The sequence below is a fragment of the Erpetoichthys calabaricus genome, chromosome 18, assembly GCF_900747795.2.
Source record: "Erpetoichthys calabaricus chromosome 18, fErpCal1.3, whole genome shotgun sequence".
NCBI lineage: Eukaryota > Metazoa > Chordata > Cladistia > Polypteriformes > Polypteridae > Erpetoichthys > Erpetoichthys calabaricus.
Genome location: NC_041411.2, coordinates 83134196 through 83151000, shown reverse-complemented (window position 1 = coordinate 83151000; position 16805 = coordinate 83134196). Strand labels below are relative to the sequence as shown.

General features: G+C 43.0%; 1 protein-coding gene across 2 annotated transcripts in view; it reads right to left on the bottom strand.

The window, feature by feature from the left end:
- The window catches only part of synpra (synaptoporin a), a 206665-nt gene that overhangs the window by 55813 nt on the left and 134047 nt on the right, over positions 1-16805 (bottom strand). Inside the window, exon 1 of one of the 2 annotated variants that reach the window (XM_028824551.2) lies at positions 9047-9280. The exons of the other annotated variant lie outside the window; for it this stretch is intronic. Within the exon in view, the coding sequence (XP_028680384.1) occupies positions 9047-9070 (24 nt within the window). The 5' untranslated portion in view covers positions 9071-9280. Of the gene's footprint in view, positions 1-9046; positions 9281-16805 lie in introns of those variants that run through there. 2 annotated transcript variants of the gene reach the window in all.

Sequence of the window (16805 nt, the reverse complement as noted above, 5' to 3'; positions counted from 1 at the left end):
AGGACCCCCCCGCCTCTCCACTCCTGAGGCCCCGCCTCCCTCCCCGCTTCTGATGTCATGCTCCTCCCCCCCTGGCACACAGCCTCTGTCTCGTTCCTGCAAGCAAACTCTGATTCTTAGCACAATGACAGAAGTTGAAAAATCAACCGGAATGTTCAAGCAAATTACAGAAAAAAAAAACAACCAATTTAAATCCATGAAGTAGTTCTGTTGTGAAAAGCAGCAGACAGATGTTGGATTTTAAATACAAGTACATGAAGACCACACACCATAGATGCAAGTCCTCATGAGGTCACTCCATAGGCCATATGAATATCCTCAAATCACATTTCTGACCAAAGGGTCCTGTGTGGTGCAAATTCAAGGCCAATGTTCAGATGTCAGAGTACGACCGATGGAAGGTTATAAAAACTATCAAATGAAGGTCCACACAAGGGGCCACTGCTGCTAACACGGTGGCACCTCCAATGTCTTGCTCTGTCCCTACTCGCTTCACATCAAGGCCTGCGCAGAACAGGAGTCTCCTGAGGAATAGCAGGTGAAGTGAAGGCAACAGCGCCACCTAGAGCCATCAGGAGGCAGAAAAGGAGACGATGCCAGACGCACTTCCAGAGTTAGCCCACCTCATCAAAATGGGTAACAAGCACACCACTGTAGACTCAATCTGTCTCTCCTTACTGTCCTATGGGAGAAGATGATTCGATGCAGACTGCACCATAACCTTAAAAAAAAAAAAAAAAAAAAAAGCACCGTAGGCTGCTAATGAACGAAATCATCAGTGAGGATCTCAAGGGGGACGTGGAATCAGCTAAACCAAGAAGAGCTGAATAATTGGTCTAGCGTTCCTTAAGATCAACACAAAGCTCATCCAAGCGCATCACAAATGTGTAAAGAGGCCCTGCATTAAGCCGCCATAACTGAAGACAAAATTAGAGGCTCCAGGCTGCCAGTTCAAGGCAAGAAGAGACAAAACACAGGAAATGAGAACTCAAGTGAAGTCATGCAAAGCCACAAGCCTCTCCAAGGCCATGTGAGAAACTGAGGAGCATCCAGGACACACAATACGGCACTACGGTATTGTCTGTCCATCTCACCCACTGCCCGGCGAATTCCAGGTGCATGTGGGCTCCTCACATCTTCCATACCTCACGACTTCAGTTAACGTGTCCTGAACGGTCACCTGAGTCTGGCACCTCCTGTTGACTTGAGTACCACACTACAGTGTAACGTTATGTCTGTCTTTATTTAAACCTTTTTTTTTTTTTTTTTTAAAAGCTAAATGCTCACATTTGCCATACGTGTGTGTGAGAACATCTGTGAATTAACCATTTTATGAACTGCTTGCCACACTATTCTTCATTGGTGTGTGGGCCTTGACAGCCACCAGAGGGCGACACTTCAGCATGGTTCAAGTGTCAAGAGTCTTTGTGGGTGACCCCTGAAATATGGAGGATCCGCACTGCACACCACAAACACAAAACATCAGGATGGAAATCTAGTTATCTATAGTGACAGGACGGCCTCGTGTGATACATTGCACCACCCAGAAAAATGGCAAGGTTAACAAAAGTGGTGCCTTCATTAAAAAGAAAAATCACTAAGACTGATACAAAAACACAGCTGCCTGTCTGGGCCGGTCTCAAAGGGTCTTGAACCACCGTCTGGGTACCCACCAGCGTACCACAGCAAAATGCTTCACGGTTTCTCTAGACGGCCATTGCTGTCCCTGTCCACCACCCTCCTCTCACCAGTGAGCTGATGGCTCTCCAACTACTGGGCTGTCTGCCCTCTGGAGGCTTTCAACGGTCAAATCCTTGACTCTTAACACTTCTGCTCGTGGAGCTGCTGGCCACCATTTACAGGCAGTCGGCTCACAAGCAGGACCCCTAAGATCCCCGGTCCATGCTCATCAGCACTGCTAAGACCTCTTTGGCTGCCCGTGTGCCCCCTCCTGCTTTCTAGCTTTTAACAGACTGTAGCACTGCCCTGTGCCACACAGGGACCCCATTCTCATTAAAAGCTCATTCCACCTACCTGTTTATATGGTGCCTTTCACTGAATAAAATAAATAAGATTGAAATAAGTGAAGGAATCTGTGTGTAACAGAGGTGGTGCTATTGCCTTGCAGTAAGGAGATCATGGGTTTGTGTCCCGGGTCCTCCCTGTGTGGTAGCGCTTTGAGTCCTGAGGAAAGTGCTATATGCATGTAATGAGTTATTAGAATTATCTGTTTATTATAAGGAAATCCTTCACATCCATCTATTACTAGATATATCAATGGCAGTATATATGGACTAATCTATCATATGGCACCTGTCACATCTACTTACCTATATACTGTATATCTGTCATATAGTGCCTTTCACATCTCTGTTAATCAATATAGATTGCTATTCTTAGCTATTTATCTAATACTAGCCGACACCGCATAATTATGTATTGATGGGTGAACACTTCCTGAATGACAGTTGTCCAAATGGGGTGGGTTTGAGGATACGACTGAGTGAATGAAAAGATGGAACTCTGGAGAGAGCAACAGACAGTTGTCCGTGACTGAAAACTGGTTTTGACAGATACAGGCACATCTTTTTGAAAGTTTGTCCCTGTGCCTTATTAATTGTCACTGCAAAGGTGAATCTAAAAGGAAATTGTCTGCGTGTAAAAATAAAAGGCAAATTTAAATCTGATGGGGTCCGGGAGATCTGGGGAATAAGGACAGTTTGTGAGGTCAGTGGTGTAGCTAGGGGCGATCCGCCCCGGGTGGCACATTTTTGGGGGTGGCATTATTGGCCAAAAGGCTCAGAACACTTCACGTGTATGCAGCAGGATTTGGAAAAATATCACTCATGAATGAAAAAAAAGTCAAATTCTCTGATTTTCATCCACAATTGCTTCAAAAATCATTTTCAGACGGTCCTTCTGTGATGGCATCAGACACGGCAGTTGAAATTTATGAGGCAATAACAAAAATAAACAAACATTACACTGATAAGAATTTCTAGGAAGATAAACAACTAATTCACAATATATAATTTTGTTTCGTTAACAATCCAAATGCGTTCTTGCTCATCCCCACCTATCACTTGTACACCACACCGGTTCTGGTTTTTGTAGCGTAATTATATTAAACTAATAATCAGAACACGGCTTATCAGTGCGTCTGTACTATATTCTTGTCTAGTTGATGTTTATAAATAATTATATGTGAAAAAAATATTGCTGTTTCTCTATATATAAATAAATCTATGCAAAATGTATCTTAATTTTTCTCAATACATCATTTTAATTTTCTATTTAAGTAAGTTAACATATTCAGATATGTTGGAGGGCGGTAAATTGAAGCCCCGCCCTGCGTGGCACGAACTTGAGCTACGCCACTGTGTGAGGTAGCAGCTGCGATACTTTTACACTCCTGTACATTGCAGTGAATGCTGGTAACAGTCACTCTAGTGCCATTACAGAGACTTCTTGCTGGCATGAGGTTTCTGAGAAGCATGACGACTGAACCTATTTTAATTTTGAGTTTATGCGGAGGCATGCCAGTGGGAGTAATACTGCTAAGAAATTCTTCGGGGAATGAAGGACATTCTCGGAAGTGAATGGTGATAGTAGCTGGAAGTATTTGGGACATCACCACAATTTCTGCTTCGCCACCATAAACTGTGGAAGTATTCATGTAGTCAGCGTATTGTTGAGCAGACCATATGACTATGCTTCTGTGACTAACAACAACGGACAGCACGTCGCCAAAGTTATCGCAATGTTGGCAAACAAAGGTTACAGCCATGCTGCAAAGTTCGAGAGCAACAGTTTTCGTCAATGACATTTTTCCAGAAATATCCGACTGATAGAAACAGTTACCTGATGCAGGAATTTGTATAACCTTGAAAGAAGAGTTGTTTTCATGAAATACATGTGAAGTGGTGGCCATGTTTGGAAAATGAACAGTCAACATGGCTCAGAGGTGCATGTGGACTGTAGCACAGAGCAAAGTGACTCAGGATGTGTTTGGTGAGGAGTTGGGGGCGGGCACATGAGCAGGCAGGGCTCTGTCGTGCGTATCACATGATCTAGAGTTGGCGGGAGGGTCTGTGTCGTGCGTACACCATGCGCACTGCCTGCTCATGCCTCAAGAGCGAGGGTGGACACAGGAGGAAAGTTAGAGTTGGTGGGCGGGGCTCTGTCGTGCATGCGTGCGTACCCCATGGTCGGGCGACTTGGTCTTATATATATTATATTATATGTATATATATATATATATATATACACACACTCACTGTGTGTATATATTAAATATATATATATAGCTCCTTTCACATCTATCAATCAAATAGTGCCTTTCATAGCTAGATATTATGTACTTTTATGTCTAACTATCCATCTTAGAGTGTCCTTCATATCTTACCTATTAAATGATACCCTTTGCATTTATCAATATATCTATTCTATACAGAGATCTATTGATCATATAGTGCCTTTCACATCTACTTATCTAAACCTATTGATGAAATCAGAGTGCCTTTCACATCTACCTACCTACCTACCTAGTTATTAGAACAATCGAGATGAGAACAGGCCATTCAGCCCAACAAAGCTCACCAGTCCTGTCCACATAATTCTTCTAAAATGACATCAAGTTGAGTTTTGAAAGTCCCTAAAGTCCTCCTGTCTACCACACTACTTGGTCGTTTATTCCAAGTGTCTGGGGTTCTCTGTGTGAAGAAAAACTTCCTAATGTTTGTGTGACATTTACTCTTAAACTAGTCTCCGCCTATGTCCCCACATTCTTGATGAACTCATTTTAAAGTCACCGTCTCGATCCCCTGGACTAATTCTCTTCTTCATTTTAAACACTTCACTCGGGTCTCCTCTTCATCTCCTTAAGGCTCAACTCTTTTAATCTTTCCTCATCACTCATCCCCTGTAGCCCTGAATCAGCCTCATTGCTCTTCTCAGGACTTTCTCTTGTGCTGTTATGTCTTTATGGAGAACAAAACTGCACCCAGGACTCCAGATGAGGCCTCACCAGTATTTTATAAAGCCAGAGCGGACCCTCCATGGACTTGTACTGCACACATCAAGGTGCTGTAGAACGTGACATTATGTTAGCCTTTTTAATGGCAATGTAGCACCGTCAGGAAGTCGATAGCTTCGAGTCCACTACGACTCCTAAATCCTTCTCATAAGGTGGACTCTCGATTTTCAGAGGCCCCCCCCCCCCATTGTGTATTCAAACCTCAAATAAACTTGTATTATTTTTATATCTACTGATCAAATTAAACATGCCTTTCATATCTGTCTACCATATAGTACTTTTCATATCTATGTATCATATAGTGCCTTTCACATCTATATATCTGAATGCCCTGGGTCTACTATGCTTACTCACTTGCCAGCACCAAGCCACATCAGAGCTGGCAGTCACCTAAAGTTCTCAGTTTATGCCCCCTGAGCACTGTGGGCCCTCCAGCCAGGACCCCAAGCAAACATCCATGCATTGATAGGAAGCACTGTGACCTGCGATGTCCTCACCCTGCCAACAATGACATCCCAGTTCCTCATCGGTTGATCTGATGTGCTTGGAGTGTCTTCCCCCAAATCCACAGAAGTCCTTACCTTACGCCACACCAATGGCAATACTGAGTGATGCTACTCTTATGTCACACTTGGCTGAAATGTCAAGTCCAGGGTAACTACTGTGTCCCTGACCCACCCAAAGCTCACACGTGGTCATTGCACATGTGGGACCAGAGCCCGTGAGGTGGGTCAGACACATGTGCCCATGCAGCTATAAGAGATGACAGGCCAAGGCAGGTGTCTGAACACGGCTCATGTTCCTTCAGGGAAAAGCAGGTGAAACAAGTGGCATGGAGTCCAAGGTCAGCAAGTCAAAGCTGAACAGCCAAAGACCTGGGATGCTTGCCTACAGTACATCAGGTAAAGCGAGTGGACTGGGGCTTCTGTTTCTCGTCTCCACTTCCATGATGTCAGAGTGACAGACACCCTAGGAAACTTGAAAAGAACACTTGAATTGTTGGTTTTCTTGTGCCTTGATCTAAGATATGAGCGAGTGCCTCTCTGCTAATTTATGAATTTAATACAACAGAACAACAACTATATCTCAAATGCATTGTTTATACCTTCAATGATAACCTATTTAACGAAAAGTATATATATAAAAACAAATTACTACAAAAAATAAGGAGCACAGCTGCAGACTCAATCCCAGGAAACTGAGGACCACATGCTGCACTGTACAGGGGGCTGTGAGCAGAGCAAAAGGCAAGTGAAGCCGCTCATACTGTATAGCACCTGAGAGTTACAAGCTAATTATTCCATGGTGCCAAATGTCATCAATTTCACTAATACCTTTAAACAATATAAAAGTAGTTGCTTTTCTTTCACTTTGTAAGCTCTGAAAATCTCCTCTTACCAGAAGTCTTGTTTCAACCGTGCAGATTTTTAGGGTATAAAAAGGTTAATGATGGCTTCTAATGGTTTCTCTTTGGTGAATAAAAGGACTGTAAACTCTGTTGGAGAAATGAATTATTCAAATTATAGCAGATGAAAATCCTGGAGGATGTTGCAGGGGGCCGGGTGGGGGTTGGTGTGTGTGTGTATAGATACTGGGTGGGAGTTGGATTTGTGTGCACTAGAGGCTGTCATTGTTGGTGTGTGTGGTGCTCGTCTTCCTCTTACCGCATATGTGAGCTAAAAAAATCCCACTGTCCACGTAAAGCGGAAAACGCATGCACTGCCCAGGATGAAATGCAATTTAAATTCGACGGCTAAGATTCTATATAAAGCTGCAAATGGCAAAGTGGATCAATTTCCATTTCCTGCCCTGCATTAAATAACACAAAAAGCCAAGACAAATCCCAGTTCCAATATCAGAGAAAACTTTACAAGACTCCACCGATAATGTACTGTGTCACCATGCATGGCCGAGATCATGTCGGAGGTTCGAGTTACTGCATAATTCACAGGAGCATTCAACAAATTCCAGAAAAGAAAAGAAACGTACATGTGGGAGTACAAATACATCATCTCATCTAACAGTCATATAGTGCCTTTCACAAACGTGTTACTTCACACCTTTGCAACCCATCTGCTCTACATAACTAATCAGATTTTTATTACATGTTGCCTTTCATATCTGTCTCTGCATTGCAAAGATTTCAATTTTAATATTTCTTATTTATGCAAGTATTATAAAGTACCCTCTCATATTAAATTAATCTATATCTCTATATCTATATCTATATCTCCCTCTCTCTCTTAGATATATATATCTATGAAAAATTAGTTTTTATATATCACCTTTCACATTTAACTCTTTCATAGAACATCCATCCAGCTATCTACTTTCTAAATGTGCTTATTTGGAGCAGAGTCACAGGGACGTTGGAGCCTATCCTAGCATACAAAGACGAGGCAGGAATCTATCTGTTGTATAGTGCCTACTGTATATATCCATCTTTTATGTAGTGCCTCTTGTACAGTATCTCTATATAGTGCCTTTCATATGTATGAAATAAGTGGCTGCCTTTTGTATAGAACCTTTGCTATCTGACAATCTTGTAGAGCTTTCTAAATCTGACTCTGTATTGTATGGAATCTTTACAGTATATTCAGCTATTAAACACAACATGTCATACTGGTCTGTATTATCCCAGATTGCTCTCTTGGTTATACAGTAGCGATCATAATTCTTCATTAGTTGTATGGAGGCTTTAGATGTTTGTTTGTTTGTATTATCCATCCATTTTCCTTACCCACTACCTTTTGCAAATGTATGCCTATAGAACAGAACATTTAATTTCTACTTGTCTATTATAATGTGTCTACTGTAAACACACATCTTTTATATAATGCCTATATATAAATGTAGAAAACACACACCCTCATATCAATATTAAGCTGCATTTTATAGATGTTTGTTACTATGCATCTATGATATAGTGTCTTTTGTATCTGTATGCCTATAAAATACACTTCATGCTCACCTATTATATAGTGCCTTTCAAGCATATCTGTGTATACCCCAGAACCCTTCATCCCTTTACCTCTTTGTGGTTATATCAGTTAGCTTTATATAGTGCCTTTCATATCTATTTATGCATACTGTTTATACTGCATGTGTATAAACATTTGTATATCTAGTGTATACATGTTACTTGTCTTTACATGTTTATGTACAATTACTGTATATGCATAGATACATACAAATGTGTGCATGTGCACACATACAAATATTTAAAGATGCATTAAAACCATATCTACACATACACACTCACAAATATAAATACATATACACAGTTTTTACATACTGTATATATACTTTTTTACACATATACAATGCACATATTTGTGTGTATATGTATCTGTGTGTAATTGTATATTAGCACATTACATGAACATTTTTACTGGATTGTGTCCATACACAGACTGTGGGCACATTAAACACTTTACGTAAGTCAGCATCTCACAAATATTTTTCCTGCATTTAGCATCATATATGCTTCTATGTACAATAATAAACCTACATCAACACTTAGGCACGAGTGCTCAAGGAGTACATGCACTCACACCTTTCTGTACAGTGCATGTGTTGTGTGTATATGTAGGCTCACGCCAATAGATGTACACTGTGTACATATGTCTGTACATTAGAAACAAATCTATGAATGTACTGTTGCATGTAACTCTAATGGTACACACACACACACACACACACACAAGTGCATGATATTCACATCAATACCAATGCTTGAACATACAGTGCACGTCATTAATCTAACTTATGCATGCATTTGTAATTCCATACTGTAAATGTACCCTTGTTATATGAGCACACCTACAGTACACACACCTTTCCAGTTTATGCACAAGTGGACATGCCATCCCCATATGTGACTTGCTTGATGCCTGACAGCCAAATTGGATTCAAGAACTTGGCACTCAATTTGATTTATTTTTAAGGCAAGACTTGTACAGTGACAAGTTATAAGGGGAAAAAATAAAACCAAATCCGTAGTAAACTTACCGGAGCGAATATCACCATACACATTTAAAAGAGAATGAGTAATCCGGCTTTACTCCACAGAAGAAGCGCTGTGGCAGCACGCTCATGCTAATTTAAAACAGTTCCAAGGATCGCCGAGACGATGCGTGCGGCTTGCCAGCTTCAGGGTCCCTTGTTCTTCGCAAAGTATAAAAGAAAGAAGCGCCAAAATCAATGCCGAGAGAGAGAGCGAGAGCGACGGGCGGGCGGGCGAGAGAGAGAGAGAGAGAGAGCGCGGCGGGCTGGCGACGGCCGTGGTCTCGTTTGCAGAGGGGCTCACTCGCCAGTCGAGATGCAGACAATCTGTGTACGCGAGAGAGAGAGAGAGAGAGAAAGAGAGAGAGTCACAGACTCATCCCACAGTGGGAAGGCCCCTTTTCACTCTCTTGTACTTCTTCAAACCTCAACTGGCTCGTAGCGCTGATGAAAAGGTTTCAGGTAGTGCCAATTATCCCTGGCAGCGTGCAACTCCTCCTTTCCACATGGACACCGCAGAAGCCGAGAGCGGCACTTGAGCCCCGGCAATCAGAGACGCACTTTCATTCTTACGGACGATCATTAAACGCCGCGCTAATTTGCCCGCTGCCGTCTCTTGGCGTGTTTATTAGTCGACACAGACACTCCCTCGGCTGGGGTGTTTCTTCTTGTCTTTAAAGCTCATCTTCATATTTAATGCATCATTTTATTTATGGAGTGTATGCTCTGCCTAATTGCCCTCGATATACAGTACATATCTGAATATGCCGGATTATATTTTTGCAATAACAAAGTACTCCATTGATGTTTAACCCTCGAGCTGCTAGTTTCAACTTCCTCCTTTTCATTCTGAAAACGTCTGAACAAAGTGCTCTAGGGGCCGCACCGAGTGGATGGCGCCCCTTAATCTCACTCCCCACAGGGCCACGGGCATCACAAGTCAACTAAGATTTCTGTCAGTGGACTTTCTAGGTTTCTACTTCATTACCAACATCTGACCAAGAAAAGCAAGCGTTTTACGGGAATACTTCCATACAGAGAGGATATTGTTTATGTTACACACCATACTTAGTTTGTTGTGATGGCCGAGAAAAAAAATTGAATTTCATATTTTCATGAGGATCAAGGAAAAAAAAAGATGACATAATAGAAGCCAATAGTGAAAAATGATGTACAACGGTAAATGTCCATTGGGGAGGGGGAAGTCCCGTTACCGGTGGTGTCGTATATTCCACAGGTCATTTATCCAGTCCTATGAACAAAAGGTGCATTTTTTGCTAAAATATTCTTATATAGAAACAGGGGGGGGTCAGCTCACATCATAAACAGGAAATGCAAGTCACATGGGACTGAGTTTTTGAATTGCAGACCCGCTTCCCTCCATCATTTGTTGGTCAAGAGTCCTCTCTTCAGAGGCTGAGCAGATTTTCATTGTCTAAAAACAGGACACAACTTATGAATCAAGTGTGGGTCAACAAGTAACTTCGATGTGTACGAAATCTAAAGGTGGTGGTGGTGGGGTCCCCCTCAAAGCATGTGACACATATTAAATCAAAGAGCCTGGGGCTTGTGTGGGGTCCACCTTGAACTTCTCTGTGTTTATTGTGATGACCAACCTGTTAAACACTACAGTTTGTGGGATTGCGATTATTAAACAAGGATGCAATTCGTAGAATCGAGACTGTCCTGTGGGGGAAAAAAAGAAAAATGTCCGGTCACCTTATTTTTCCAATTCAAAAAGACAATCCCACATAATTCACACTTTGTTTGTGATGCAAGCTGGCTTTTCCGGAATTTGTTCATTTAACTGCATTTTAGGAAAATACAGGTATGCTTATGTTACACTCTATAAGAGCTTGCGACTGGACAGATTTTGTTTTTCCTTTTCCCAGTAGACGTTTTTCTTGGATTTCTTTCTTTTTTTTTTGCCCTTGTACAGCTCCGCTCACCATTGGCTCTTATTATATGGTACTTTTTTTTCCTCCATTCTGCATAAAAACCTTTTTTCTCGCCTATCACTACAGACTACAGGGGGTAAAGTAACAAAAAAAATCAATATATATATTTTACTTCAAGAACTCTTAACAGGTTTAAACTGTGTACAGCATCAACAGCGTAAACAAACAAATACTACAAATAAACAGTACAGTTTTTATGTATCTACTTGGCGATTCTAATCTTAATCATGGAGATCTTTTTGTAAGCCAACTGCACAAGCCACAGACTAAGTAAGATTTGGCTTACGCCTCAGAAGATCTAGTGAGCCTACCTGCCTTTAAAGTGGAGGTCCCCAGGTCCGGTCCTGGGGGGCTGCAGCTTTTCATTCTAACCATCTCCTTAATTAGTGAGCCGTTTTTTTGATGCAGATTAACTTGTTTTGCCTTAGTTATGTGATGTGACTCAGACTCCTTAAGTTGTTTCTTTTTCCCTAATGAGCAGCCAAACAATAAAAGACACAAAACAAGCCACCACATGACCAGCTCACCTGAAAATAAAGAAAGGTGAAGGTCTTGGTCATGCTGGTCTGCTCAGGTCACCAAAAGATCTTGATGGTGGTGCAGCAACGTCCTGATATTCAATAACAGCTTTAATTAACAGCAAGAATCGGCTTCTCATTAAGAAACTGGTTGGAGTGAAATTGGCTGGCATTTGACGTTTCAGTTTAGCTGGTCATCTGTTGGCTCTTTTCACGTCTCATTTCTGTTTGGCTGCCATTTAATGAACAAACAAATCAACTCAGAGGACTAAATCCTTAAAAACAGGGCTATTAAAATGAAGGGAAAAGGAGTTAATTAGCGGTGAAAACTGATTAGGAAAAGAATGAAAACCTGCAGCCATGGCGGTCCACTAGGAATGGAGTTGGACACCAACGCTTTAAAGGACTCGGCCATGTACCCACACAGGCAGAGTGGTGGCTCTGAGGCTAGGGATCTGCACTGGCAATCGGAAGGTTGAGTGAGAAAAGCGCTATATACAGTAAATGCAAAGAATTATTACATTTTGATTTGTGTGTTTTCTATTAAATAAAACAAAGTTACCTACAGCATTTTAAACGCCTTCTTGGTAACCATGACATTGCAGAGCAGCCATGCCGGTTGAACATTTCCATAAATCCTGCGTACTCCAAAATAACACGTCCTATTGTTTCCTCTTCCTCACACGCCACTCTTGACTTGCCCATGGTCTTCATCTTTGTGAGCCTGTGCTTGTGGATAACCACCTCCATACCATCAACCCATTCCAATTCTTCTCTCTATTTTCCGATCCTTGGCACTGAAGTTTAGCCCCTACTTACTGTCTTGTTCCCAATCTCGGCATTTCTTCATCCAATTCGGTTTCTTTGACTGTATTATATAACGGCAGCCATGCTTACCTGCACTTCAGGACAGGTAACCCACCTGAACTTAATTTATGTTTGACCCCAGCTAGTACTCGGATGGGAGACCATCTAGGAAAAGCTTGGTATGCTGCGGTCAGAGGAGTTGGTGAAGCCAACAGGGGGCACTATAGTGTGGCACCCCAGTGCAGTGACGGAGACGTGATGAAAAAATTGTGCAGACCTTCGGATGAGATGTAAAATGGAGGATCTGGTCATAGTCTGTAAACAGTAGGGTGTACCCCAATGTCCTGGCTAAATTGCCCACCACGACATTGTCCATTCTGGCCCTCCAGTCATCCCCAGTCTCTTATCGTCCATCTCTCTCACCTCTTCACCACCCAACAGCTGATGTGTGGTTAGTGTACTGGTGCAAGAATGGCTGCCGTCACATCATCCAGGTGAATGCTGCACACTGTCTATGTAAAGCACTTTAAGGAGCTTGAAAGGCGCTATATAAATGCAGTTAACTACTACTGCTATTAGCGGACCGTGATTCTTGCAAATTGACACCACATGCCTCTGCTTTAAGTCTACAACGTACTGAACATGTTGGCCTGGACTTGCCTTTTGGAATCCATTATTGTCAAACAATCAAACTGTTGCTCTGGTATTTATGGAAACTCACCTGATATTGAGCTTTACAAGTAGGAGAATCCAGTTTTAGGTGGATATTAACTTCATTTATTTCCCTTTTCACATCTACGCCCCTGTCCATTGAGTCAGCTAGCTGGTCTGAGCTTGCCTACACATACTCAGGAGGAGCCGAGGACTGTTGGTGGGCTTACTGAAGTCTCATTTCATCTGCTGCCACTTCCTTTTGAGACGAGTGAATCAAATTTGCGCCATTATTTCAGATCTAAAAATGGAGCTCTCTCAACTGAAAAATCTTGCCAGATAACTTCTTGTGTGCATCTCCTTGTCGTAAGAAGCACATGAAAACATTACAGAAATCCAGAATCGTGTGTCAGTCAGAAGGTGTTGAACCTTTCCCACCAAAGCCAAAGGAACCCAATGACACCAGCGACACCCAGCCGACTGTCTTTATAAGGTGTTGTGCTGAACGCCACCCCACTGGCTCCTCCCTCCAGGAGTTGCTAGCTGCCGACCCTGCCCACCCAGTCATGCGATCAGATGGTGGAGATTGGCACTCCATTATTCTCTCATTTACCTTCGTTACCCTTCTTTCAGTTTGCCTAAGTATGTTGAAATTGTTGGGTTTTTGATTTTTAATTCTTTATTATTTTTTCCCTTCTGCCTAGTGTAGTAGGTAAGGAGCAGGGTGGCCAGGAGCTCCCAGTCTCTGCTGCGTTAACAGCGTCTCCATATGAAGAGACAGGCAGCAACTCGCCTGTATGCCACACACTTTAGTGTGGTATTTACAGTAAACTGTGAGATAATTGAAACGTCAGTGCCGGTTGGCTGAGCACATGAAGAGGCTTTGCTTTGGCCTTTTCTTTTTCTGCTTTTTAATTGCTTACAGGCTAAGGTCTTAGTCAGACAGCGCCGCTATGGAAGCACAGATGTGCTCCGCACATCCAGTCCTGATCCAAAACTGTCATTATTAAACAAATGTATTCTTTAATTAAGGCTTACTTTATATAGCACCTTTCAGCAGCTGCTAGACTTTTCACTAGAAGGTTTGTGAACACAATCACGCTTGACAGGGGATTTTCATTGTTATTCTGTTATGTGGAACGTTTTGCCATCATACGTTTCCATTTGATATCCTCCATGAATCCAACCTCTCAGTTACCAAACACAAGTCCACCCTTAGACACCCCGATTCTCAGAGACAGAATGTGTTTTTATTTACTTCTGCATTTCTGTTCATTTTTGTTTTTTTAAACTCCTAATTCTGAACCGTACTTCAGTTTTCTGACCAGAGTCTTATTTTTGGTGTTGTTACTTTCGCTGTCAGTTTTACCAGCCCGTCACCAGGGGGCGCGTCTAAAGCGGTCGTGCGATGTTGGTAACATGTCGGGTTAAAAGGTTGCCGCTGCAGGGATTTCCTCATCCGAGGTTGCAGATTCGAAACGCCGTTTTGTCAGTCGTTTCTTTACTTCTCAAACCCTTTTTCCTGGTTTATCTTTTGATTTGACCTTGGTAGCTGTGATGTAGCTCTCCTTGTGTTTGACTCTCTTGATTTCAGACTGTCTCTTCTCTAGGTAGCTTTCCAAAATATTCTTGCTAGGGCTTCTAACGTAACACGACCAGAGACAAACGGACGCTCCAAGTAAAGCGGGTCCATCTTAGATATTCTCAGCCTCAATGTGGCTAACATTCTAGGGCACAGCTTTTCTGAGCTTCTGTAAAGTTTTGAATTTCCCCTTGGGGACAAAAAGTATCTATCTGTCCATCCATCCATCCATCCATCTGTTTATCTATCCATCCATCTATCTAACATAGCCTGCTTTATTCCATTCATTCATACTACTTCAATCTTTCTTAGTCCTTTTACTCCATTGAAGTGCACACTCGGTCACATTCAGATTTGGCATTTAACCAAACACATACGGGGTTGGGGGGACCCAGAAATAACTGATTTTTTTCTGGAGGGGCGTTAGTTCCATCGTTTGCCACTAGGTGTGCGCACTAGACTGCCCACTGCATCATTTGGCCAAGTAGTGTCCTCAAAGAGCTCAAGCGATTGTGTGACGAAGTACAGACAGAACGACCCGAACTGTGGCGATCAGGCAAGTGGCTTCTGCATCACGACAACGCTCTGGCCCAAACAGCACTGAGTGTGTGGCGGTTTCTCATGAAAACTGTAATGACAATGCCCCCACTACCCAGACCTTGCACCCTGTGCCTTTTTTTCTTATTTCTAAGAATGAAGGGGGACCTTAAAAGGAAAGCGTTTTCAGGATGTAGAGGAGGTCAAGAAGCAAGCGAGGCGGTCACTTTGAAAGAGTTTCAGAACACTTCTGAACAATGGAAAACGCGGTGCATTGCGTCTCAGAGGAGTATTTTGAGGGGGATTACATTTTAGAAAAGTTCTGAGAAATATACAATTTTTTTTTTAATGTTATTTTTTGAGTCCCCCCCCCCCCCTCCCCTTTTTGGCAGATGAAAGGCATAAACTGAGAAGCTGGAAGTAATTCAGTGTAGACAAGGAGCAAGCTCCAGGCACATCGGGGTCTTCTACAAGTGTGCCACCCCAGTACCGCTTTGGCAGGAGATGCCCATGGCCATCAGCACTAGCAGCCTAACTCCTCCTTAACTTGCTCCTCTCGGTCAACAGGTGCGCTGATCCAGAGAACAAATTAAAGGGTTAAGATGTGCTGCATATGGGCATCTTAATAAAAAAAACGGAGTCCCTGACCGCCAAGTGTTGCTTGCTCTTCTATCCATTTTTCTTTGCATGACTAAGTCTGCTATCGACTCTCTTTGCCCTGTCAAGGTGAGCCATTTTCATTCAGCGCGAGATGCCCTCCTTTATGCCCTTTGATTCTGGTGGGTTGTGATTGTAAGTGAGGTGCTGCATGGTTTTATGCTGTTTCGCAGAGTTTCAGGTCAGTGCAGTCTGACTGGCAGTTCAGAGCAGAGAGCGCGTCAGCTTTATTGGCTTCATTTAGCCGAGCAGGAGCCTCGAGTCCTTCTGAGATGGGCACACTCAGTCACAGGGTGTCACAGCAGAGAGTCGACGTTGACACGTCTCACAATGCAAAAATGTTTAAAACTGAACCATAGTATGCAGCTTTGCGTGGTGCCTACTGTGTAAGATGTTATCATAAGTCATATAAAGTCACGAGGGTCCACTGTCAACACCCATCTGTGAGTGTGTGAGCTAAGCAAGTGACTTCACGTTACACAGTGTGGCAGGCCACCAGGGACACACAGAGCAGGGAAGTACCGGGAGAGGGGCAATATCTCCCCTGGGCGCAAGAGGGTAGCCCCCCCGATTTCCATCAAGGATCACGGATATGGAGCTGGGAAGCTCAACCCTGTGGGGGTCCGTGGCCAACCCCTGGGGGCGCCTGGATGGTTCCCAAGCCCTGGAGGACAGCACTTCCACCACACCACGAAGTGCTGCTAGAAGACCATCTCAGAGCACCTGGAGCACATCTGGGGCGTTATAAAAGGGGCCGCCTCACTCCATTCGGGGAGCCGGAGTCGGGAGGAGGAAGACGGAGCTTGCAAGAGAGGAGTGGAGGCGGCTGAAGAGAGGAAAAGACTGAGCAGTCTGACTGTGTGTGAATTGGTGGAACCGTATTGAAAATAAACACGTGTGTTGTGGACATTGGTGCCGTGTCTGTCTGTGGCCGGGCACTCTGTTACAACAGATAGTTAAACTATTGTAGCCCACCAGTAATCTGCCATGAAACACGGCTTAGTAAGAAAAGCCTTGTGATTTTATAACACAGGCGAATTGACTTTACCTGCCAT